Consider the following 25599-nt stretch of genomic DNA (forward strand, 5'->3'; position numbering starts at 1 on the left):
CCGGTACAGGGATGACAGATGTGTGTCACCGCGTCCGTCCGGTAGTGTTGTTTGAAGGTTTGTTTGTTTTTATGTATCTCCCCTTAGTCTGGACCTTGCCATGTAGCCCAGGCTAGCCTTGAACTCACAGCAAACCCCCTGCCTCAGCTTCCTGAGTGACGGAAGGACAGGTGTGCCCCCTCCCCTGGCTCTTGTGGCGCAGTTCTCGGAGGCCTGGTCTCCCCAGCCCAGGGTTCCCAGGGTTCCCAGGGTTTGATCTGCCCCTTTCTGCGCTGTGTGTTTTGCAGCCGGGGTGGCCCCCGGGTAATTACGGGAGAGAAAGTGCTGAATGGTGCTTCTGTGCTCGCGCCCAGCAGCCACAAGTCGTCTGTGAGGGGGGCCACTGCTGGCAGGACTGTGTGCAGGCCGTGGGCACGGGACGCATGGGCACAGCGAGTGTGTGAGTGTGTGTGTGTGTGTGAGTGTACATACGTGTGTGCGAGAGCATGCGTGTGTATGTACCTGTGTGTGTATGCATGTGCATATGTGTTCGTGCATGTGTAATGTAATCCACGCAGTCTATTTAATGAGCAAAGGAATTTCTTTGGGGGTTAACTCACAACCATGAAGATTTATCGTAGGGTCCCGGGAAAGCTGAGCCATGTCCCACGCTGATCTGCCCGGTCCAAGATCTCAGCACCTGAAACCGTGAGGTGGCGAGGAGAGAGCGCACACGTGCATCCCAGGTCTTGAGGGGTCCCCGAGCAGCCACACCCCAGGAGCACGTACCTCAAGGCCATAGCCAGGTGTAACAGTTACCTGCCACCTCACAGGGGCGGTGCTTCAGGGCGAGGCTCTGTAGCCACCCACCACACATGTGCACATATGTGTTTGTGCATGTGCACGTGGGTGTGTGGTCTGGACCTCCCCAGCCGTTCCAGGCTGCAGCCTCGCTGCTCAGCACGTCTCTGTGGCCTTTGCGCCTCTCTTACTTCGTGGAGCGATTCGCACAGGCAGTTTCTCATCCTCCAGGAGCCGGGAAGCGAAGTGTAAGAACCCAGACGTGAGTGTGAGTGTTGCACAGCCAGGCTGCCCCTCTGCCCGCGGTGACCGCTTCAGGCAGACAGGTCCCCGAGGGCCGGGCCTCAGCCTGGAGGTGCCAGGATCAGCAGAGGGTGTCGGGGTGCCACCGGCACTCCAGGGTGGAGTCAGGAGGACCTGCCTCGGAATGAAACGAAACGGTTAATTTTTCCCTTTCTTTTCTTTCTCTGTTTTCCTTTTGTGGCAGGATCTCCCAATGGAGCCCTTGCTGGCCTGGAACTCACAGAGATCCTCCTGTCTCTGCCTCTGAATGCCGGGATCAAAGGCATGCGCCACCACACCCAGCAACTGAAGTGAAAATAAATATCTTTGTGCTTGAGGCAGGGGAATTGTGAGTTTGAAGCCAGCCTGGGCTACGTGAAAGAGAGGTGCTCAGAAAAAAAAGTAGAAACATTTCTTCAAGTGTGGGTGTGGGCGTCTCAAGAAGAGGAGGGGGAGCCGGGGGCCCACGGGGGGGGGGCAGAGGTGGGGGAGAGGGGCATGGGGGAGGCGCGTAGGGGGGAAGTGGGGGCCAGTGGGCTTTCCTTGTTTATTCCGAGTGTGGGGAGGTCAGAGAACCAACTGCAGGACTCAGCGCTCTCCTCCCTTCCTCCACGTGGGTCTCGGGATTGAACTCGGGTCGTTAGGCTTGGCCACAAGTCCCTCCACCCTCTGAGCCCTCTCGCCAGCCCTTCGTGTCTTTACTGGAGTATTCATGTGTTTGCTTTACTAAGTGTGTTGTTTTAGCTGGCCAGTGGTGGCGTGCGCCTTTAATCCCAGCCCTCGGGAGGCAGAGCCAGGCGGATCTCTGTGATTTCGAGGCCAGCCTGGGCTACAGAGTGAGTTCCAGGACAGCCAGAGCTACAGAGAGAAAGCCTGGCTTGGGGGTGTGTGTGTTTTGATAACAAAAAACAGATTTCATTCTGTAGCCCAGGTTAGCCTCAAACACACAGCGATCACTGTGGAGCACTAAATCACAGATGTGCACTAACAGTCAGTTTCTAGAGTAATTTTGTTCTTTTTTTTTCTCCTTTTTTTTTTTTTTCCTGGCTGTCCTGGAACTGTCTCTGTAGACCAGGCTGGCCTCAAACAGAGATCTGCTGCCTCCCAAGTGCTGGGGTTAAACCAGCTAGAGTAATTAAAAAAAAAAAAGTCCCGACAGCCTCACCAGAGTCTGATACAGGTGTGGATGCATTGCAAGGACAAAGTTCACCTACAGATCTGTGTCTGCCTCACTCACCTGGGCATTCTCATTTTTTAAAATTATTTAGTTAATTATTTATTTATTAAGATTTATTTATTTATTATGTATACAGCATGTGTCCCTGCAGGCCAGAAGAGGGCACCAGGTCTCATCACAGATGGTTGTGAGCCACCATGTGGGTGCTGGGAATTGAACTCAGGACCTCTGGAAGAGCAGCCAGTGCTCTAACCTCTGAGCCATCTCTCCAGCCCCTGGGCATTCTCATTTAATGAACATTTAGTTAGTCTGTTTTAATGTGTATGTGTGCACATGAGTGCAGTTCCCACAGAGGCCAGAAGGGGGCGTCAGAACCCTCTGTAGCTGGAGTCACAGATGGTTGTGAGCTGCCATGTGGGTGCTGGGAACTGAACTCCTGTCCTCTGAGAGAGCAGTCAGCTCTCCTAAGCACTGAGCCAGCCCTAGCACCCCAGAAGTATTGGCATGTTTTTCTGGGCGCATCCTCCATCCCACCGCCTTGGCCCCATTGGGCTACAGTGGCCAGGAAGAGCCCATCCGTGCCCTCCCTCCCTCCCAGAAGGCGCAGGCCCGGTGTGGCTGAATATCAGACAAATCCTGGTCTCTTTTTTGCAGGTGTCTGCCTGGAGCCTTGAGTTGCTGAGCCATGGAGCCCACCGCACCTGACTTACATCTCGTGCCGGAGACGGCAAAGGATGTCCACGTCCCTGCTCCGGACTCTGGCTGCTGCCGAACGGCGGTCACCGCGGTTGTGGCCATCAGTGTGGTCGTCCTCGCCCTGGGAGTCCTTCTGGGTAGGTGTCAGGAGGCAGGCTGGGTCCCCGGAGCAGGGGACACTCAAAAGGGCGCTCTGGGTGTCCCGAGCATCCATCCAGAGCCAGCAGCCCACACGGACGGGCCCCAAGTCGGGGAGTGTGCTGGGCGAGTGTGAGGTGGGTGTCAGTGTGGAGTGTGAAGTGGGTGTCAGTGTGGAGTGTGAAGTGGGCGAGTGTGAGGTGGGTGTCAGTGTGGAGTGTGAAGTGGCGAGTGTGAGGTGGGTGTCAGTGTGGAGTGTGAAGTGGGCGAGTGTGAGGTGGGTGTCAGTGTGGAGTGTGAAGTGGGCGAGTGGGAGGTGGGTGTCAGTGTGGAGTGTGAAGTGGGCGAGTGTGAGGTGGGTGTCAGTGGGAAGTGGGAACCCAGAAGGCGTGGTCAGCACTGGGGTTGAATACCCGGGGATGATCCTGTGCGTTTTACAGCTGCTCTCTCGGGGGCAGAACTAGAGGCTGCGACAGGAGGATTGCGAATTCCTGGTCAGCCAGGGCACCCGAGATGTGGCTCAGGGGTGGAGCTCCCACCTGGAGACCCCAAGTGAGGGCCTGGGGGCCCGGTCAGGGATGGAGCCCCTGCCGGGGGCGTGGCTCAGCCACAGCCCGTTGGAATGGTTATTCTCTGTGCGAGTGATGACGAACACAAATTGGGAAACCTTCTTGTGTAGCAAAAGAATAAACTCTGATTTCTCCAGCTACAATAATATTCAAGTTTTCTGCGCTGTGGCCGCCTGCCGTGGCTGCCTGCTGCCCTCTAGTGGCCGTGCCTGCCACGCAGCGGCATCCTCTGCCCTTGTGCCCGGATTCGGGCTTCCGGACAGTCTGCAAGGATTTCAAGACTGTTGGGACCCCGGGCTGGCCCTGGTGTGAGGCACAAAAAACTTCGCGCCATTTTTGAGAGCTTATCTTATTTTGAGAAGAAGAAGAAGGGTCTCATGTAGCCCAGGCTGGCCTCAAGCTCTTATTGCTGAGGATCCCCTGCCTCCATCTCTGAAGTGCTGGGACCACAGGTGTGCGTCACCACCCCTGGCTTATGGATGCTGTGGTGGTACCCAGGCCTGCATGCCTGCTGGGCGAGTGTTCTACCCACTGACCCACAGTCACTGGGATGTTTCTTCTACCCACGATTTCAAAAATCTATCCCAGGGAGTCACGGGGACTCAGGATTCACATTCTGTTTGATTCTGTTGTGTGTTTTTTTTTGTTTTGTTTGCTTGCTTTTTTTTTTTTTTTTTTTTTTTTTTCCCTGAGACAGCGTTTCTCTGTGTAGCCCTGGCTGTCCTGGATCTCACTCTGTAGCCCAGGCTGGCCTCGAACTCACAAAGATCCGCCTGCCTCTGCCTCCCGAGTGCTGGGACTAAAGGCGTGCGCCACCACTGCCTGGCAGACTTTGTTTTCAATTTTTATTTTCTGTGTATGAGTGTTTTGCCTGCAGGTATGTGTGTGCAGTGCCTACAGAGGCCAGAGGAGGGTGTCGGCCCCCCGGAACTGGAATTATAGGCGGTTCTGATCCGCCATGTGGACCCTGGGAACTGAACCAGGGTGCTCTCCAGCCTCTGTTTGAATTTTCGTCTGCGGTTGGGTCTGGCTATGGCGTCCAGGTCGGTGTTAAATGTCCGGGCTGCTGCCATCTCCCTGTTTTGGCGGTTTTTTTGACTTTTGCTCCTTTTTTATGATGTAACTCACAGTTGGAAACTCCTTTTGGGAAGCACAGGCAGGGACAGCTGTGGCGGGGGATTGTAATATCCAGGTTGGCACAGGCTACAAAGCAAAGCCCTGCCTTGAACGAAGAAACGAAGAGGGGCCAGGAGATGGCTCAGTCTGTGGAGGGTCTGCCTTGCCAGACCCTGAGTCCCATCCACTGCCGTCACAGAAGAAGCCAGGTGTAGTGGCAGGCTCTGTGATCTCAGCGCTGGGGGTGGGGGACGCACACCGGAGGATCCCCACGGCTCGCGGGCCAGCCTAGCTGAATTGACGAGCCCTGTGTTCAGTGAGAGACCCTGCCTCAAACACAAGATGGAGAATGAGAGAGCGAGGCACCCGGTGACCTGATGTTCACACACGTGACCGTCAGTGAAGGCCGGCGGCCCTGGATGAACAATGTGAGGGTCCGGAGGTCCCCTGGCTTGCTCTGCAGTAACTGCTGTCCCATCCTAGGGAGGCATTTGGGAACACACTGGCCTCCCGGGGGGCTCTCAGCTGTGATGTCATTGACGCGGGTCAAGGAAGCTGACTTTAGGGATACCCCAGGTCACTTGGCCTCTATAGGCTTTTTGCTTGCTTGTTTGTTTTTTGTTTTTCGAGACAGGGTTTCTCTGTGTACCTTTGGAGCCTGTCCTAGATCTCACTCTGTAGACCAGGCTGGCTGCGAACTCACAGAGATCCTCCTGCCTCTGCCTCCGAGTGCTGGGATTAAAGGCGTGCGCCACCCCCGCCCGGCTTCTCTATAGGCTTTATACTATATCTAGGGGTCCCAGGGAAGGCCTCGTAGACTCCTTCAGGAAAGGCACGCTGGTGCCCAGCCCCGAGGAGTCGGGTCTCCTGTGTGTGGAGGCTTGGCAGGTGCAGGGGTCCGGAGGCCAGCCTCACAGTGGGGCTCTCTAACGGCAACCGTCTCGCCCGCAGGCTTCCTCTCCGAGCAGGGGGTGCACGTGGAGCACACGGCACAGCTCCACGGGATCCGCTTCACCAGCTCGCTTCGGCAGGAGGCCTCCGACTACTACCGCCTGCTCACAGCTGCTCTGCAGACACTGGTGAGCCGAGCCGGGACACAGAGGAGGGAGCCGGCGGGGTGGAGCCTGTGGCCCGGAAGCCAGTCTGTGGGGTGGGAGGGAACATGGAGTGCTCGGATTCCACCTGATGAGCAGACATGATTGTGAAGCACATGTGTGAACTTCTGTCTGGACCTGATTTCCTATCATGGAGTCCATGCTGTGGGAGTCTCTCACTGAAAACAGTGTCCTCAGGGGCCTCCATCCTGTGGACTGTGACAGAGCCTTGACATGCTCATGACTGCATGCTGGTTGAGTGTGGGAATGGGTCTCCTTTTGTGGATCTGTTGTCCATTCATCTGTCCATCCACCCACCCGCCTGCCCGTCTGTCCATCCATTGATCCACCCATCCACCCACCCACCCATCCATCCACCCACCCACCCATCCACCCATCCATCCATCCATCCACCCCATCCATCCATCCACCCACCCACCCACCCACCCATCCATCCACCCATCCATCCATCCATCCATCCATCCATCCATCCATCCATCCATCCACCCATCCACCATCCACCCATCCATCCATCCACCCACCCACCCATCCATCCATCCACCCACCCACCCACCCACCCATCCACCCATCCATCCATCCACCCACCCATCCATCCATCCATCCACCCACCCACCCATCCACCCATCCATCCATCCACCCACCCACCATCCATCCACCCATCCATCCATCCACCCACCCATTTATCCACCCACCCATCCATCCATCCATCCACCCATCCATTCACCGACCCACCCGCCCACCCGTCCATCCATCTGTCTGTCCGTCCATCCACCCATCCTCCCACCTGTCTGTCCGTCCGTCCATCCACCCATCCATTCACCGACACCCCCCCCAACCCACCCCCCCACCCACCCATCTCTATGGACACAGACAGGCCACTGGCCCTGCCTCAAGGCACCGGATCCTGTGTGGCTCTGGAATGCCTGTAACTGAGGTCGCTGTCAGTCTTTGCGGTTATCACTCGGGAGTGGCACATAGTCATTTTCTTTTCCAGGGCTGAGTAATATTCAATGTGTGCATGGACTGCACTGTGTTGGTTTGTTAATTTATTGACAGGAGAGTGTTTTCACATGAGTACCTTCACAACACCCCCCCAACCCTATCAGTGGCTCTGGGGTCCTGTTTCACTGTGGTCCTCAGCATCACTGTGGCCTCAGCATCACTGTGGTCCTCAGCATCACTGTGGCCTCAGCATCACTGTGGTCCTCAGCATCACTGTGGACTCAGCATCACTGTGGTCCTCAGCATCACTGTGGACTCAGCATCACTGTGGACTCAGCATCATTGTGGACTCAGCATCACTGTGGACTCAGCATCACTGTGGCCTCTGCATCACTGTGGTCCTCAGCATCACTGTGGTCCTCAGCATCACTGTGGTCCTCAGCATCACTGTGGTCCTCAGCATCACTGTGGTCCTCTGCATCACTGTGGTCCTCAGCATCACTGTGGTCCTCAGCATCACTGTGGTCCTCAGCATCACTGTGGACTCAGCATCACTGTGGTCCTCAGCATCACTGTGGTCCTCAGCATCACTGTGGACTCAGCATCACTGTGGTCCTAAGCATCACTGTGGACTCAGCATCACTGTGGACTCAGCATCACTGTGGTCCTCTGCATCACTGTGGACTCAGCATCACTGTGGACTCAGCATCACTGTGGTCCTAAGCATCACTGTGGACTCAGCATCACTGTGGTCCTCTGCATCACTGTGGACTCAGCATCACTGTGGACTCTGCATCACTGTGGCCTCAGCATCACTGTGGACTCAGCATCACTGTGGCCTCAGCATCACTGTCTTTTTTCTCTTACAGTTTGTGAGCAGTTTCCGAAAAACAGAGTTAGAATCGAGCTGCATGGGCTGCACTGTGCTCAGTTACAGGTGAGTGAGGGCCTCCCTGAGGGCAGAACAACCTTGGTAGACATTTCGGAGATGCCAGAAGATTCTAGACAATTCCTGAACCTTCTAGAAGATTCAGAAGATTCTTGAAAATTCTGGCAGCAAGCATGTGTCCCGCCTCCAAGGCCCTGTCCTGCTTGCAGGGACGGGAACTCTAGCGTGTTTGTGCATTTCCGGCTCCACTTCCTGCTGCGAGCGCTCCAGCCACTGAGCCTGGACCAAGAGGAAGACATCCTGCAGAAAGGCCTCCAGGCAAGGCTGGGGGAACACGGTCTTCCCCTGGCTGCCTACGGCACCATCGTGTCAGTGGAGCTGACAGGTAGGTAGGTGGGCGGCAGCCCCAGTCAGGGAGACAAAGGCTGCTGGGCGGGGTGCAGCTCAGATTGCACAGAACATCATAGTTTTAAAAATCTCCCCCTCTGATGGAAGGAGGGAAGGAACCAGCTTCCCACACCCGCGGAAGCAGAGGGCTGGCCGCCTCTTATGGATGGGGACAGAGTGCAAACATCTTACTTTTGTGACCCGTGAGGCTCGGCTGTAAGAGTCCCCTCACATTCACGGACTATTCTCCATGGTTTTAGTCATACTTGATTCACTGTAGTTCCAAAGATAAAACAGAAAACTCCAGAACTAACCAGGCATGGTGGCGCACGCCTTTAACCCCAGCACTCGGGAGGCAGAGGCAGGTGGATCTCTGTGAGTTCGAGGCCAGCCTGGGCTACAGAGTGAGATCCAGGACAGCTACACAGAGAAACCCTGTCTCAAAAACCAAAAAAAAAAAAAAAAGAAAGAAAGAAAGAAATGCAGAAATGTCCTTCACTGAGAGGCCGGGTAAGAAGGGAGAGCCAATAAGAAACCCGTTCAGACTCCTGAGACCTCACTGTCCCCTGATCCTGATATAATGGCTGAGGTCTCAGTGACCGCCATCTTCTAGAACATTCCTCCGTGACAGTGTGTCCTCACTGGGATCGTGGCCGCCCACCTCAGGTGGCTCTTCAGCGCCGCCCCTGACCAGCCAGGCTGAGGACAGGGTTAGGGTTAGAGTTAGGCGACTCTGCTGCCACCTGCAGTGAGATGTCAAAGAATCAGCACGCACAGTGCACAGTTGACCTCGTCACATAGCCCAGGCTGACCTCAAAGGCACAATCCTCCTGCCTCAGCCTCGACGACAGGCGAGCATCACCGTGCCCGGCTCTCACTTGGTTTTGTCTGTTCCCCTTCAGGAAGGTGTGAAGGTCCGGTGACCCAGAGGGACTTAAAGTCAGGTAGGACTGTCCTCTGCCCGCGGCTCGGCTTCCGCTGAAGGTCCTCAAGGCTTCTGTCCTGGAATGGAACGTGGGCCCCTGTGGGCCTGGCTTCCCGGGGAAGTTAACACCGCAGGCCTGAGCCGGGGGACCGCAGAGAGGCACCAAGCGCTGTCCACAGCCGGGCCGGCCGCGCGAAGGCTGTTGGGTTATTTATTTATAAGAGTTGGGGTCTCATGCCGGGCAGTGGTGGCGCACGCCTTTAATCCCCGCACTCGCGAGGCAGAGGCAGGAGAATCTCTGTGAGTTCGAGGCCAGCCTGGGCTACAGAGCGAATCAGGAAAGCGCAAGCTACACAGAGAAACCCTGTCTCAAAAAACCAAAAAAAAAAAAAAAAAGTTGGGGTCTCACTACGTAACCCGGGACGCCTCACACTCAGAGCTGCCTCCGCCTCCTGAGTGCTGGGGTTGGACGTGTGCGCCCCCTTCCCCAGACGGTATTTACTCTGAAGGTTCCTCTTCATTCGTCTGTTACTGAGACAGACAGGCACACAGCGGCTGAAGAGAGGCAGGGTCTGTCCTGGCCGCAGTTAGCACCCTCCGTCATGGTGGGGAGTCACACTGAGTCCACAGTCAGGAAACGGAGAGGTGGCCCCAGCCCGTGGACCCCAGGCTAGCCCAGGACCTCAGACCACAGGATGGCAATGCCACATGAACCTCAGTTAAACCGGTGCAGAGATTTCCTCAGCCCGGCAGACACTCCGTAGTGTTTCTAGGTCCCACCAAGTCGCCGTCACAGAAGGTGACAGAATTCTATTGTAAAAACAAAATCAGGAGCCGGACATGGCAATGCACACCTTTAACCCCAGCACTCAGGAGGCAGAGACAGGTGGATCCCTGTGAGTTTGAGGCCAGCCTGGGCTACATAGGGAGTTTCAGACCCTCCAAGGCTACACAGTGTGACCCTGTCTCACACGCCAATCACTCATGGCTCTCACACATCCCTGCTGTCTAGCCCTGGCCTGTCCCCAGAGCTAAGCAAAGAGCTCGAGAGAGGTTTTTCCACTGTGGGGTTTCCCAGTGGACCCCTGCAGGTCCTGCCCCCAGCTGGGTTCTCTGTCCCCAGGCCGCTGCCCCGAGAACGCCTTCTCCTGTGCTAACAGTCAGTGTGTGAGCAAAGAGAACCCCGAGTGTGACAACAGGGTGGACTGCTCCGACGGGTCCGACGAGGCTCAGTGCGGTCAGTGTCACTGTGGCCTGGGCTTGGGGCTCTCGGGGCTCGTAAACAGGGGGGGCAGAGGGAGGGGTGGTGGTCTGGAGGGAAGCATGCCACCCACTAAGCACAGGTGCCCAGAGGACAATCCTCAGACTACAGCAGGCATGGCAGCCTGGAGCTCTATGCTGCCAGGAACAAGGACTGGTCAGATCTGAGCAAGGAGCGAAGAGAATGCTCTGTGGTCATCAACATGTTTCCGGCAATCTCAGCCTGTGCAGTAAGAGGACACCAGGGTCCTAGTCTGCTCCCTGCCGCTGTGATAAAACATTCTGAGCAAAAGCAACTCGGGGAGGAATAGGTGTGTTCAGCTCACCGTCCTTCGTCGTGGGAGTCGGGGCAGGGACTCGAGCAGAGGCCGTGAGGGGGCCTGGGCTCGCTCTCTCCCAGGCTCACTACAGTCCAGGACCCCCGCCTAGGCGCTGACAGCCCTCCAGCCTCGGTAGTCATTAGTCAAGGACGTGCTTGGTGGTGTGGGCATGTCATCCAATACTCAGGAGCTGAGGCAGGAGGATCAGGAGGTCCAGGGCAGCTTGGGCTGGAATGAGAGTCTGTTTTAAAAGAAAGAAATTATGCCGGGCAGTGGAGGTTTGCACCTTTAACCCAGCACTCGGGAGGCAGAGGCAGGCAGATCTCTGAGTTCGAGGCCAGCCTGGGCTACAGAGTGAGTTCCAGGACAGCCTGGGCTACACAGAGAGACCCTGTCTCGAAAAAAAGAAAGGAAGGAAGGAAGGAAGGAGAAAAAAGAAGAATGAATAAAAGAGAAGTGAACAATGGGTTTGAAGGTCACATGACCTTCATGTTTGGCACCAGGTGTGAGCTTTTCACTGACACTCACTGACCTGGGGCTTCAAGAAGACAGGGCGGCCCCAAGCAAGTGGTGGCGCCTTCAATTAGGGCCGAGTGATGAGTGACAGGCGGCCGTGGGTCCGGCGGGCGGCGGCCCTGTGTCTTGCAGACTGCGGCTGGCAGCCTGCCTGGAGGTCAGCGGGCAGGATCGTGGGTGGCGTGGAGGCGGCGCCCGGCGAGTTCCCCTGGCAGGTCAGCCTTCGCGAGAACCATGAGCACTTCTGCGGGGCCACCATCATCGGGGCCAGGTGGCTGGTGTCCGCCGCCCACTGCTTCAACGAGTGAGTCCCTCCTGGCCTCGGCTGTGCTGTCCAGCCTGGCCTGTCCGCCACCCTCCTGCTTCTCCCTCCTCCTCCTGCTTCTCCCTCCTCCGCCTGCTTCTCCCTCCTCCACCTGCTTCTCCCTCCTCCTCCTGCTTCTCCCTCCTCCTCCTGCTTCTCCCTCCTCCACCTGCTTCTCCCTCCTCCTCCTGCTTCTCCCTCCTCCTCCTGCTTCTCCCTCCTCCGCCTGCTTCTCCCTCCTCCTCCTGCTTCTCCCTCCTCCCCTGCTTCTCCCTCCTCCTCCTGCTTCTCCCTCCTCCACCTGCTTCTCCCTCCTCCCCTGCTTCTCCCTCCTCCCCCTGCTTCTCCCTCCTCCTCCTGCTTCTCCCTCCTTCCTCCTGCTTCTCCCTCCTCCTCCTGCTTCTCTCCTCCCTCCTCCTCCCTCCTCTTTTGGTTTATTTAATTTTACTGGTATGAATGTTTCACCTGTCGGTCTGTCTATGCACCTTGTGGCCAGAAGGTGGAGTTGGGTCCCTGGAACTGGAGTTACAGATGGTTACGAGACGGCATGTGGGTGCTGGGAATTTGAACCTGGGTCTTCTGTAGGAGCAGATGATGACCTAACCAGTGAGCAGTCACTCCAGGCCCTTTTCTTTTCTGTTGAATTGTCTTTTTTTTTTTTTTTAAAGACAAGACCTCAGGCGGTGGTGGCACACGCCTTTAATCCCAGCCCTCGGGAGGCAGAGCCAGGTGGATCTCTGTGAGTTCGAGCCCAGCCTGGGCTACAGAGCGAGATCCAGGACAGTCAGGGCTGCACAGAGAAACCCTGTCTCGAGGAAAAAAAAAGACGGGGCCTTGCTAGGTCTCCCAGGCTTCCCAGCAATTCATAATCCTCCTGCCTCAGTTTTCTGAGTGCTGGGGTTACAGACATCCACCTCCACAGCCCAGTCTGCATTCATTTTCATTTATTACTTATTTAGTTTTGAAAGAGGGTCTCATGATGTAGCTGTCCTGGATCTCACTCTGCAAGCCAGGCTGCCCTTGAACTCACAGAGATCGGCCAGCCTCTGCTCCCAGGTGCTGGGATCAAGGGCCTGCACAGTCCTGCTCACTTTTACATTTATGTGTGTCTGTATGCGTGTGGGTGCACGTGCCAAAGTGTGCGTGTGTGTGTGTGTGTGTGTATGTGTGCGCGCGCGTGTGTGTGTGCGTGGTGTGCGTGCGTGCGTGCGTGTGTGTGGTATGTGCGTGCGTGTGCGTGTGCGTGTATGGTGTGTGTGTGTGTGCGTGTGTGTGCGCGTGTGTGTGTCGAGGATAACTTGCAGTAGCTGATTCGCTCCTTCCACCCCGTGTGACCTTGTCAAGCGCCTGTGCCCCTGAGCCCTCTGGCTGGCGGCCCCTGCACCCTGACGTAGGCCGAGGACAGAGATGTCCGCAGTCACAGTCGGCAAACTTTACCCTTTGCTTGCCGACTCCTCCGAGCCCCACTTCAGCCGCACCCCTCGGCCCCCCAGATTCCAGGACCCCGCGCAGTGGGCGGCCCAGGCCGGCAGCGTGCACCTGAGCGGCTCGGAGGCCAGCGCCGTGCGCGCACGCGTGCTCCGCATCTCCAAGCACCCGGCCTACGACGCGGACACCGCGGACTTCGACGTGGCGGTGCTGGAGCTGGCTCGCCCGCTGCCCTTCGGCCGCTACGTGCAGCCCGCCTGTCTGCCGGCCGCCACGCACGTCTTCCCGCCGCGCAGGAAGTGCCTGATCTCGGGCTGGGGCTACCTGAAGGAGGACTTCCGTAAGCCGCGCGCATCCGCCACCCCAGACTGCCCCGTCCAGCCCTGGGATAGGAGCTTGGGACCGGCAATGGCGGCTCCGCCTCAGAGCCCAAAACCTGGGGCCCGAGGCCGGGGACCAGGCCAGCCAGAGGCTCAGAAAACTAAAGCCAGGGCGGGGCGTGGTCAGGGTGGAGCCCCGCCCAGAATCCCCAGTGAGGGGCTGGGGCGTGGTCAGGGTGGGCCCGCCAGAACCCGCCCAGGATCTCCAGTGAGGGGCTGGGGGCGTGGTCAGGGTGGAGCCCCGCCCAGAATCCCCAGTGAGGGCTGGGGGCGTGGTCAGGGTGGAGCCCCGCCTAGAATTCCCGGTGAGGGGCTGGGGGCGTGGTCGGGTGGAGGATTTATCCGACATGTTGGCGTCTGTGAGTTCAATATCTCTGGTAAGGAAAAAGAAAAACAAACTTGTAAAGCTAAGAGCAGCAGCACAGGACTCGAATTTGAGATGAGAAGTCAGGAGGATGAAGTCAGTCCAAGGTCGATGGGCTAGGAAGTCAGTTTAAGGTCAGTCTGGGCTACAAGAGACCTTGTCTCCTTTGCCACTCTTCCAGAGGTCCTGAGTTCAATTCCCAGCACCCACAAGGTGACTCACATCCGTGTGTGATGAGACCTGGTGCCCTCTTCTGGCCTGCAGGGATACGTGCAGACATACATGTAGACAGAACACTGTATACACAATAAATAAACAAATAAACGAATGAATAAATAAATAAATAAATGGAGAGAGAGAAGGAAGGGAGGGAGGGAAGGGAGGGAGGGAGGAAGGAAGGAAGGAAGGAAGGAAGGAAGGAAGGAAGGAAGACCTGGTGGTGGCAGGTGGAGAGTGCGGTTTATTTGGGGCTGGGACTGAGTTCCTGTCAGGAGGAAGCGGGTTCGTGCGGGGAGCGTGGCGAGGGACCAGCCCTGCGGTGTCCAGCCCTGGGGTGTCCAGCCGGGGGTAGTCCTGGGCCTCCTGGCTCAGCGCGGCTGCTGGGCTCCCGCGCCCTCACCCCGCTTTTCTCGGCGGCAGTGGTCAAGCCTGAGGTCCTCCAGAAGGCCACGGTGGAGCTGCTGGAGCAGAGCCTGTGCGCCAGCCTGTACGGCCACTCGCTCACCGACAGGATGCTGTGCGCCGGCTACCTGGACGGGAAGGTGGACTCGTGCCAGGTGCGCCCCGGCCGTGCGCCACCCTCCGCCCCTCTCCGCAGCGCCCGCAGAGGCACGGGCTGTGCCAGGACTGCGCGGGCCAGCCTGAGCTACATAGGGGGCTGAGGCCAGCCTGAGCTCTAGGGGCTGAGGCAGCCTGAGCTACATAGGAGCTGAGGCCAGCCTGAGCTACATAGGGGGCTGAGGCCAGCCTGAGCTACATAGGGGGCTGAGGCCAGCCTGAGCTACATGAGGCCCCGTCTCAAAAAGGAAAACAAGAAATACGCTGCCCGCTTTTGTGGCTGACTGAATTTTATGAAAACAGAAGTCACTGTATGTTTTTATTTTTAGTTTTCCGAGACAGGGTTTCCCTGTGCAGCCCAGGCTGGCCTGGAGTCTGGCCTGGCTGTAGCCTGGGAACTCACAGAGATCCCGCTGCCTCTGCCTCCCGAGGCCCGGGGCCAGAGGGATGGCTCCGAGGTTAGGAGCTTGAGGGGAGATGCCCAGGCGGACAGGCGCATAGACATTTCGGTAGTCAGCCGGTGAGGGTGAGGGTGCTGCGGCAGGGGCGAGGACCCCACGTTTGCGGTTCCGCGGGGCGCGCACAGCCTGGCCCCGGCGCTGCCCTGTGCCCTGGCGGCCCTGGGGACCCCGCCCGCGCTGACCGCGCTCCCCGTCCCCAGGGCGACTCGGGGGGACCCCTGGTCTGCGAGGAGCCTTCCGGGAGGTTCTTCCTGGCCGGCATCGTGAGCTGGGGCATCGGCTGTGCGGAAGCGCGGCGGCCGGGCGTCTACACCCGCGTCACCCGGCTGCGGGACTGGATCCTGGAGGTGACGCGCGCGGCTCCCACCGCGGCCCCCGTGGTCCCCACCGCGGCCCCCGCGCCCCTCGCCCCGGGCCCTCCCCGGCCCACCAGCCCTGACAGCTCGCTGCCCGGCACCTCGGCCAGACCCACGGCGGCGCCCAGCACGGCACCGCGACACCCCAGCACGGCGGCCAAGCCACAAGGTACGGCGGGGCGGCCCCCCTCCCGGCGGGGGTTGGAGAGATGAGGGAGATCGATCGATTGATCGGCAGTCGACTGTCGATGTCTGCCAGGAAGCAGGCGCTGGGGCGGGGGTCAATCGCTGATCTTGAAGCTCTCGGTGCTGCAGGGTCGGTAATCGATTGTCAATGTCTGTCACGATAGGCAGCAAGAAATTGGCGGGGTTGAGACAGACAGGGTCTCTCTGGGTAGCCCTGGCTGCCCTGGAACTCTTTATGTGCAAGGCTGGCCTCGAACTCACAGAGACCCGCCTGTCTCTGTCTGGGATTAAAGGCGTGCGCCGCCAGGACCAGCTGTGATCCACTGTTGATGTCTGGTTCAATACTGTGGAAGTTCTGCAGCTGATAACTGATTTATTGGGGCGGGGGCAGACAACTTGCAGGAACTGGCTCTCTCTCTCTCCCTCTGCACCGTGCACCGTGTGGGTTCTGGGAAACGGAACCCAGCAAAACTTAACAGGTTTGATGGCTAGTGCTCGGATGGAGGATTGGTGATTGATTGACAATGTCTGCCTTGGCTCCTCAGCGAGAAATTGGTGATTGACTATTGGTGTCGTCCTTGAATGCACTTGATGAGAGATAGGCAATTATTGGTTTCAGTCTTGACACTGGGTGCGAAATTGGTAGCCGTTTATTGATACCTGCCATGAAGCACTCAATAGGGGGTTGGCAATTCTGGTTGGCATGCTGGTGTCTGCCATGAGCACAGACGTCTATTACAGGTTGGTCATTCTTCGGGCATACATTTTTTAAATTTTAATTTAAATTTTTTGAGGCAGGGTCTCACTATGTAGCCCTGGCTGGCCCGGAGCTCACTTTCTAGACCAGGTTGACTTTTAGCTCAGAGCGATCCGCCTGCCTCAGTCTCCCGGGCGCTGGGATTAAAGGCGTCCACTACTATTCCTGGCTTCACTTTTCATTTTTTGGAACCGTGATGCAGGTGCATTTGAAAATGAAGCTGCAAAGACAGCATAGTTAGAGTGACCCACGGGGTCAGCATGGAGTTGGCTGTCGTGGCCGTGGACCCGCGTGGGAGTGAGACTGAGTCTCTGCGTGGCCGGTGTGGTCCTGCGGGCACTGTCTCTGCCCGGCATGCCTCTCTGCGCTCGTCAGCCCTGCGTCTCCTCTGGGGTTTTGTGTGTTCTGTGGTGCCGGGGTCTGGAACCGGGGCCCCCCGCCACACCCTGCGCAGACGGCTCTGCCTCCTCCAGGGTTTGCTGCTGCCTGCCACTCTTTCCCTTTCCAGCCAGCCCTGTCTCCCTCCCTCCCCTTCCTCCTCCCCTCCCTTCTCAGGCAGAACAATCCTCCTGCCTCAGCTTCTGAGTGCTCGGATGACAGGCCTGTGCCACCATGTAGATGTGACCTGTGGGTCCTGCGAACCTCCCGGGTGTGGTTGATTGTATCTCCGTCATTCCAAGCTCAGGTTTCCCTGGGACCTCCGGCCCTGCCACCCCCGGGCGATGTCCTCGATGTCCTCGTGGCTCTGTGTGTAGGTCACTCCGGGGCCAGAGCGGGTGAGCCCTGGGTGGATAAGGACCCCACCCTCTCTCCCCTCCCCCTGCAGAGTGTGGGGCCAGGCCTGCGATGGACAAGCCCACTCGGATTGTGGGTGGGCTCGGCGCCGTGCCTGGGGAGGTGCCCTGGCAGGCCAGCCTGAAGGAAGGATCCAGACACTTCTGCGGAGCCACGGTGGTGGGTGACCGCTGGCTGCTGTCCGCCGCTCACTGTTTCAACCAGTAAGGCCTCCCACGAGCCCGGATCGCAGACTCGCCGGTGGGATGGTGGGGTGGTGCATTCCTGTCCCTCTGTCTCAAAAACAAACAGCCAACACAAACCAAAACAGAAACGGAGGTCGCCCAGGCCCACGACCGTGCCCCTGTGGGCTCCACAGCAGGGACCAGCAGGGACCGATGAGTTGCTGGGGTCTGGGTCAGAGCAACAAAAAGCAAAGCCCCAGGGTACACTCTCTCTCAGGTCCCCTTCCAGGGCCCTCCCTGGGGTGCGGGTATTGGCCGGGAGGGGGCAGGGCCGGCATGCCTGAGGTCTTGTCTCCGCAGCACCAAGGCAGAACAGGTGCAGGCGCACCTGGGCACCGCGTCCCTGCTGGGTGTCGGCGGGAGCCCCATCAAGCTGGGGCTGCGAAGGGTGGTTCTGCATCCCCGCTACAACCCAGGCATCCTGGACTTTGACGTGGCCTTGCTGGAGCTGGCCCGGCCGCTGCTCTTCAACAAGTACATCCAGCCCATCTGTCTCCCCTTGGCCATCCACAAGTTCCCCGTGGGCCGCAAGTGCGTGATCTCAGGCTGGGGCAACACGCAGGAGGGAAATGGTGAGCAGGTCCCGGAGGGAGATGATGGCTAAATTCTCCAGGGCCTGGCCTGGGAGGGATGGGGTTTGGCTTCCCTTACCTGGGCCCTAAATCATTCCTCTGCGCTGACCCCACAGCCTAAGGGCCACTCAGTGTCTCCTAGGGGCTACATATGGACCCTCATTTGTGTGTATAAATAAAGTTTTATCGACACAATCTCCAGGCAGTGGTGGCGCACACATTTAATCCCAGTATTAGGGAGGCAGAGGCAGGCAGATCTCTGAGTTGGAGGCCAGCCTGATCTACATATTGAGTTCCAGGACAGCCAGGGCTACATAGAGAGCCCCTGTCTCTAAAAACAAAACAAACAAACAACAAAAACAGATGTCCATGGCTGCAAAAAACATCTGTGCTGACCCTTTGGCCACAGACTTGAGTCACCGGCCTCTGGCTATACCAGAGGCCACATGCAGCCCCCACCCCCCTGTGGTCCCTGCACCTCCATTCACTGACAGGATAAACTGAAAATGTTTATTCTCTAGCTCAGTGGTGCCCAACATTCCTGATGCTGCAACCCTTTAATACAGTTCATGTGTGGTGACCCCCAGCCATAAAACTATTTCGTTGCCATCCCAAAACTGTAATTTTGCTTTTTTTTTTTTTTTGTTTTTCGAGACAGCATTTCTCTGTGCAGCCCTGGCTGTCCTGGATCTCACTCTGTAGCCCAGGCTGGCCTCAAACTCACAGAGATCCGCCTGGCTCTGCCTCCTGAGTGCTGGGATTAAAGGCGTGCGCAGCCACTGCCCGGCTTTGCTACTGTTATGAATATGAATCGTAATGTAAATATGTACTATGGGGACCCCAAAGGGGTAGCGGCCCATGGGGTGAGAACCATTGTTCTAGCCCTTTGTGAAAATGTGAATGGTTGGCATGCAGCTGTCTTCCCAGCTTGGGAGGCAGAGGTGGGGGCATCGTAGGTTCAAGGCCAGCCTGGGTAACATAGTGAGACCCTCAAATCCCCAAGAGTTAGGGGTGTGTTGAGCACTCGCCTAGCATGTGCAAAGTCCCTGGGTTGCCCCCAAGCCCCACAGGAGAAAATAAGAATTCCTGTGACAGCCAGGCGAGTGGTGGCGCACACCTTTGATCCCAGCACCTGGGAGGCAGAGGCAGGAGGATCTCTGCGAGTTCTGGGACAGCCAGAGCTACACATTGAGACCTTGTCTCAAACAAAACAAAAATTCCTGTGAGATCTGCTCACTGTCCCCAGGATAGGGACAGCACCTGGTGGCCCTGCTTGGTGACAAGTCACTCGGTGGCATTCTGAGCTCTCTTTCCCGGCAGCCACCAAGCCTGATATCCTGCAGAAGGCGTCCGTGGGCATCATAGAGCAGAAGATGTGTGGTGCCCTGTACAACTTCTCCCTCACGGACCGCATGCTGTGCGCCGGCTTCCTGGAGGGCAAGGTTGACTCCTGCCAGGTGGGTGTCACAGGGACACCCACGTTCCCCCTAGGCTTGGGGTGCAGCTCAGTGATGAGCACTGGCCTAGCATGTGTGAGGCCCTGGGTTCCTTCCATCCCCGGTGCTGGAAAAAGAAGAGCCGGAATGAGCGGAGGAGGCTCAGAGAAGGCGCGGTCTGAGGTCACAGCCACGCCTGAATGCAGAGCCTCAAGTCCAGTGGGAGTGGAGCCTTGCTGTTCCTTCCATGACTGTCCCATGAAGATCCGGTGGGGTCTTTCTCCTGCAGGGCGACTCTGGTGGCCCGCTGGCATGTGAGGAGACACCAGGTGTCTTCTACCTGGCGGGCATCGTGAGCTGGGGCATCGGCTGCGCGCAGGCGAAGAAGCCGGGCGTTTATGCCCGCGTCACTCGCCTCAAGGACTGGATCCTGAAGGCCATGTCCTCAGGCCCCGGCTCCACGCCCCGCCCCCACACCTCCAGCACACGGCTTATCCCTAACCAGCCCCCCAGAACCACGGCTGCTGGCCTCACTGCCCAAGAGGCCACCGCCAGACCGGCAACCCCCAGGGCCACCAGCGGGGTGACCACAAGACCGCTCAACAGGACGCTGCCTGCCAGGAGCACCACCAGGGGACAGACACCAGCCCCCAGTGCCCCAGGCACCACCGCGCATCCCCAGCTGCCAGGTACGGTGACAGGTGGTGTGGGGCAGGCAGGTCCCCGTCACAGCTGGGCTTAGACGCAATGGCATTGAAGACACAGTGTCCCAAACTGCAGAGCTGGAGGTCAGTGTCAAGGCCCTGTGGCTGCCTGCCCGGCCTTCAGTGGGCACTCACTCTCTCCACGTCCCACCGTGCGCGCCTGCGTGCCCACATCTGTCCCTTTGGTTGTGTGCGCACATGCGTGTGCGTGCTGAGGCCAGAGGAGGGCGTCCGTGTCCCTCCCCACCGAGGGCACGGACGCCGTCCGCCATCTCTCCTAAATATTCCTCTGAAGCAAGGTATCTCATTGAACATGGAGCTTCTGGGCTTCGGCTGCAGCTGGCGAGTCCCAGCCATCCCCCTGTCTCTGTTGCCCTCCGAGCTGGGGTCAGCACGGCCATGCCCGCTGAACCGTGCTCCAGCTCCTGTTCCTTTCTTATTTGTTCACTCCTGGACCGTGGTGGGTGGACCCACTCAGTGTCTGAGGCTGACCTTGAACTCCTGATCCTCCTGCCTCAGCCTCTTGAGTCCTGGGATGACAGCTTGTCCTGCCAGGCTGCCTGTCTCCTCCGGTCTCTCGTTTCATTCTGTTGGCACTGGGGACAGACTCCGGGGCAGGCCCTGGGGTGCTCCCCTGCTGAGCCCCACCCTGGGGTCGGGGTCCTGGCGCTCTGTGGGCGTGCCTGCAGCTGCACGCTCGGCTTTCCGCTCCACATGTGGCAGGGCTGCGGAGGGGAAGGCTCTGAAACCAGACCTCGTCAGGAGCTTGTGTTCTGGGCTCCTCACTCCTCACACGGGGCAGCATCGATGAAGATGCCCGGAGGAGGCCCCTCCACCCACCAGGGCTCTGGCCAGGGCCCTAGGTGACGGGGGTGGTGGCGTATGGGGCGCTTTTCACTTGATGAGCTGCGGAGCCCGCGTGGGCGGCTGTCAGACCCGCGACGGGCTGTCACATCGCCCAGATGCACTCAGCCCCACGGCCCCAGATGCGACGGCTGGAGACAGTCGTAAATAGGCATTGTGGTACAAGGTGGTCGCTGAGCAGGTCCCCAATCTAAAGGGTGTCGTGGTGAGAAGACAGGCCATGCCGAGCGCAAACTCCTGCCGTCTCAGCCGCTTGGCGGGAGCATCGCAAATCCAAGGCCAGCCTGGGCTGTGAGGGGTGTGGAAGGGCAGTGTGGGCAACTTCGTGAGACGGTCTGGTCAGCAAAGAGCAATGAAGGACTGGCGTGGGGGTGGGGTCACCCTAGACACCCCAGTGAGGGCTGGGGGCGTGGTCAGGGTGGATCCCCGCCCAGAATCCCACAGTGAGGGCTGGGGGCGTGGTCATGGTGGAGCCCCGCCCAGAATCCCCAGTGAGGGCTGGGGGCGTGGTCAGGGTGGAGCCCCGCCTAGAATCCCCCAGTGAGGGGCTGGGGGCGTGGTCAGGGTGGAGCCCCGCCTAGAATCCCCAGTGAGGGGCAGGGGGCGTGGTCAGGGTGGAGCCCCGCCTAGAATCCCCCAGTGATGTGCTGGGGGCGTGGTCAGGGTGGAGCCCCGCCTAGAATCCCCCAGTGATGTGCTGGGGGCGTGGTCAGGGTCCAGTGTGGGAGGCTCTGGCCTTCATCATGGCCCGGAATGTTCAAATAAAATAAAAAGGGAGAGAAAGAGGAAAGAGCGAGCAAGTTCCAGAAAGAGACAGGTGAGGGCTGGAGAGGAAGGACGGCCCAGTGACGCCTTTGCGCGCGTGCTGGTGCAGAGCCACACAACTGCAGTCTCAGCTCTTGGGAGACTGAGGCAGGGGAGTTTCTCTGACTTTAAGGCCGCTCTGCCCGCGTACATGAGACAGTATCTCAACACCTTTAAAACCGCCGGGTAAAGCGGACAGCCACAGCCTGCAGATGGGGACAAGATGCCCGCCCTGCGGCCTCGCCCCGCCCTGCTCCTCCGCCTTCCTCGCAGTTCCTCCCGTGCGGACCCCCAGCCAGCGACACCATTCCCGTTACTTCATAACTGCGCTTCTCCAGGCGACCCTGTAAAGAAAGGGCCGGCGCACCCCACGGGGGTCGTGACCCACAGGTTGAGAAGCACCGGCCTGAGCCCGTGTCCCCTCCCTGGGTCCCCCGATAGCTGGCAAGGGGCTCGTGTTTCTTTCCACCTCCCGGGAACTCGGCTGAGTTCCAGTCCTCCGAAGGCCCCGTGTCTGGGCGCCTCAGCTGCGCCTCCCCGCGGCAGGGACGCCGGGGCTCCAGAAGTCCTGGGCCAGACCCCCCCCCACGGGTGCCACTCACGTCCTGCTGGGCTAGACACCCCCACGGGTGCCACTCACGTCCTGCTGGGCTAGACACCCCCACGGGTGCCACTCACGTCCTGCTGGGCCAGACCCCCCCACGGGTGCCACTCACGTCCTGCTGGGCCAGACCCCCCCACGGGTGCCACTCACGTCCTGCTGGGCCAGACCCCCCCCACGGGTGCCACTCACGTCCTGCTGGGCCAGACCCCCCCCACATGCCACTCACGTCCTGCTGGCTAGACCCTCCCCCCCACGGATGCCACTCACGTCCTGCTGGGCCAGACCCCCCCACACGGGTGCCACTCACGTCCTGCTCTAACTCCACGGACACCTCCACGTGCAGGGCAGCGTTGGGTGGTGGTGGAGCACAGAGCGGACCGTCAGGGCCACGCGTGAAGGGGGCCATCGGGGCCGCGCCAGGGCCTCCCGGGCACGCGTGAAGGGGGCCATCGGGGCCGCGCCAGGGCCTCCCGCCTCTGGGCACCGGGGAAGTGCCACAGCTTGGGTTGCCCGACCTCAGGCCTTCAGCTCGGGCCGACCGTGACCCCGGCAATGGCAGTGGCCTGTGGGCGCCTCGGCCAGGGGCCCAGGGAAGCCCAAGCTGGGACCCAGCGCCGGGCACTCCCCGTGGGGAGGCGGCCGCCCAGGGCTCCCAAGTCAGCTTCCTTTCCCCGGCCTCCTTGACGGGACCCCCCGCCCGGTGGCGAGAAGAGAAGGCCACTGTCGGGGACAGAGGGGCAGCTGGGGACACGAGGCCCCTCCGGCCCCCCCCCAGGGCTGGGTCAGCTGGATTCACCGAGGGGCCAGGCTGTGCGCGTGGGGAGAGTGGGGCAGGTCACAGGGTGGGGTCCCGCTAGGGGGGTGCAGCGGGCGGGCAGCAGGGGAGACCCTCTCCGGGGCTCACACAGCGCCCGCTCTCCTCAGACTGTGGCCTGGCGCCCCCGGGGGCGCTGACCCGGATCGTGGGTGGCAGCGCGGCCTCGCGCGGGGAGTGGCCCTGGCAGGTGAGCCTGTGGCTGCGGAGCAGAGAGCACCGCTGTGGGGCCGTGCTGGTGGCCGAGAGGTGGCTTCTGTCCGCCGCGCACTGCTTCGACATGTGAGTCCCGCCCCGCTGGGGGTCCCCGCCTCCCCCTGCCCAGTCCCCAGGGCCACCGGACGAGGCACGGCCTCCCTGGCAGGGCGCCGGGCGTGGAGGGTGTAGTTCCTTAAGGGGACCCCCAACATGCGCTCATGTGCCCGTGGGGCTCAGGGTGAAGGGGGCAGATGGTCCTGTGCTGGGTCTGAGGTGCTGGGGCTCCACTGCGGAGGACTGTGGTGTGCGTGCGCGCGTGCGTGTGCGCGTGCGTGTGTGCAGGTGTATACACAACAGCCCCGGTTCTCCTGGGTGACCTAGAGGGCTCAAGAGCCTTGTCTCCTCTCCGGAGGGTGTGGAGGGCAGGGGTGGGGACCATCCTCAGGTCTCGAAATGGTGCCAGCTGGCGGTGTCCCCTCAGAGGGGCACCCGAGCGGCTGGGTGAGCCCGAGTTGGGCAGGGGGACGGAGCAGCCCATTTCCCACCGGACAGTGACTCTGCCCATGCGCACCCCGCAGCTACGGGGACCCTATGCAGTGGGCAGCCTTCCTGGGCACCCCGTTCCTGAGCGGCGCCGAGGGCCAGCTGGAGCGGGTGGCACGCATCTACCGCCACCCGTTCTACAACCTCTACACGCTGGACTACGACGTGGCGCTGCTGGAGCTGGCGGGTCCCGTGCGCCGCAGCCGCCTCGTGCGACCCATCTGCCTGCCGGGGCCCGCGCGGCCCCCCGAAGGCGCGCGCTGCGTCATCACCGGCTGGGGCTCGCTGCGGGAGGGAGGTAGGCGGCGGCCGGGGGGGTGGGCGCGGAGCGGGGTCCTAGGGGACACGCCCCAGCCACTCCCTCGCCCTCCCAGGCTCCATGGCCCAGCAGCTGCAGAAGGCGGCCGTGCGCGTCCTCAGCGAGCAGACGTGTCGCCGCTTCTACCCGGTGCAGATCAGCAGCCGCATGCTGTGCGCGGGCTTCCCGCAGGGCGGCGTGGACAGCTGCTCGGTGAGTGGGGGGCGCTCGGTGGCCCCGGCTGGCCTGAAGGCTTGCGACACCGCTGTCATTTGGACGCAGGGTCTCACCCTCCGGTCTCGGGGCCCTGAGCGCTGGTTTCTCACCTGGGATCTGGGGTTTAACTCAGGTCCCCAGGCTTGTGTGACAAGGGCCCCGGATTGAGCCTCTCCTACCCAGTCCACCACTGACCCGGGACATGCCGAGGCACAACTGCTTAATCAAAGACAACACGCGGGGTTCCCACCTCCTCCCGGGGGGCCTGGCGGGGCACGGTTGGTCAAAGCTGGGGCACTGAGGCAGGGTTACTGTGTCTGAGACGAGGGCACATGCACACACATGCACACAACTCCTTACAAAGTACACGGCGGTCACTGTGTCACACGCTATGCGCCACTGGCTGCGCAGACACCAGGACCCGAGCTCGGATCCCGGGGAGGCACACAAAGGCCCGCGGTCACCGGCCACAAGCACCGGTCACCCCGTTCTGTGAGACAGGATGATGGCTGGGAACCGATGGCCACCACCCATTTCCGGGGCCACAGAAAGTCCCCACACCTAAAGGGAATGGAGCGCAATAAAGACCACTCTCCAGCACCCCAGGCCCTCATGAGCAGCGCACGCACACCGATGCGCATGCGCACGCACACCGGGTCCCGGCAGAGGGCGCAGCCAGAGGCTTTAAGAAAACACCCTAGCACTGAACCCATCCCGTCCACGGCTCAAGTGAGGCCCCTTGGCAGTTTCTCACATGGGGTCCTTTCCGGGTCCCAAGGGCTGCTGGCCTGAGCGCACTTTCTCCTTCAGGGTGACGCAGGGGGGCCCCTGGCCTGCAGGGAGCCATCTGGCCAGTGGGTGCTAACTGGGGTCACCAGTTGGGGCTATGGCTGCGGCAGGCCGCACTTCCCAGGCGTCTACACTCGAGTGGCCGCTGTGCTGGGATGGATAGGCCAGAACATCCTGGAGTGAGCACCGCGCGCGCGGCCGGCGACCCAGCCCGGAGGGGAGTGGGATGGGAACGGCGCCGCGGCCGTGTACACTGTTCCAATAAACAGAGTTCCTGTCCCAGCTTTGGCTCAGGACCGTGTCTCAGCCTTCTGACCCGGCCCGCTGGCGCCTTTCTTGTGTGAGACAGGGTCTTATGTACCCAAGGCTAACCTCAAACCTGACGCTCCTGTGCCCATCTGTCCGTCCGCCGCCCCGCCCCCCAGCCCCATGACAGGTGTGCACACTTAGTTTCCATGGAGCTGGGGTGACACCCGGGGCCTCCTGCATGACAGGAGAGCTCCACACAGAGCTATGGAGCCACGCTGTGTATCCCAGGCTAGTCCCCAGCCCGGAAGAGGGGCACCTGAGACCACTGTCAGTCATTCACAAGGCCGCTCCTTTCTTTTTTCTT

At 60.0% G+C, this 25599-nt stretch overlaps 1 protein-coding gene across 1 annotated transcript; it reads left to right on the top strand.

Moving 5' to 3' along the window:
- The first annotated feature begins 2912 nt into the window (after positions 1-2912).
- Positions 2913-25268, top strand: Tmprss9 (transmembrane serine protease 9). Its single transcript, XM_037198224.1, has 18 exons — positions 2913-3072; positions 5710-5837; positions 7685-7752; positions 7914-8089; positions 8994-9035; positions 10140-10253; positions 11245-11416; positions 12910-13184; positions 14228-14364; positions 15027-15351; positions 16952-17123; positions 17445-17716; positions 19037-19173; positions 19442-19841; positions 23053-23224; positions 23719-23981; positions 24058-24194; positions 25008-25268. Exons 1-18 carry the CDS (start codon positions 2925-2927, stop codon positions 25167-25169), a joined length of 3300 nt encoding a protein of 1099 aa, XP_037054119.1. The 5' UTR covers positions 2913-2924; the 3' UTR covers positions 25170-25268.
- Positions 25269-25599: the final 331 nt, after the last annotated feature.

This window comes from Peromyscus leucopus, chromosome 22, assembly GCF_004664715.2.
Source record: "Peromyscus leucopus breed LL Stock chromosome 22, UCI_PerLeu_2.1, whole genome shotgun sequence".
Classification (NCBI taxonomy): domain Eukaryota; kingdom Metazoa; phylum Chordata; class Mammalia; order Rodentia; family Cricetidae; genus Peromyscus; species Peromyscus leucopus.

Coding starts and splice junctions, on each gene's coding strand:
- Tmprss9 (XM_037198224.1), top strand. CDS start 2,925: ATGGAGCCCACCGCACCTGACTTACATCTCGTGCCGGAGACGGCAAAG. Junction 10,254..11,244: donor GTCCGACGAGGCTCAGTGCG/GTCAGTGTCACT, acceptor TGTGTCTTGCAG/ACTGCGGCTGGCAGCCTGCC. Junction 15,352..16,951: donor CACGGCGGCCAAGCCACAAG/GTACGGCGGGGC, acceptor CTCCCCCTGCAG/AGTGTGGGGCCAGGCCTGCG.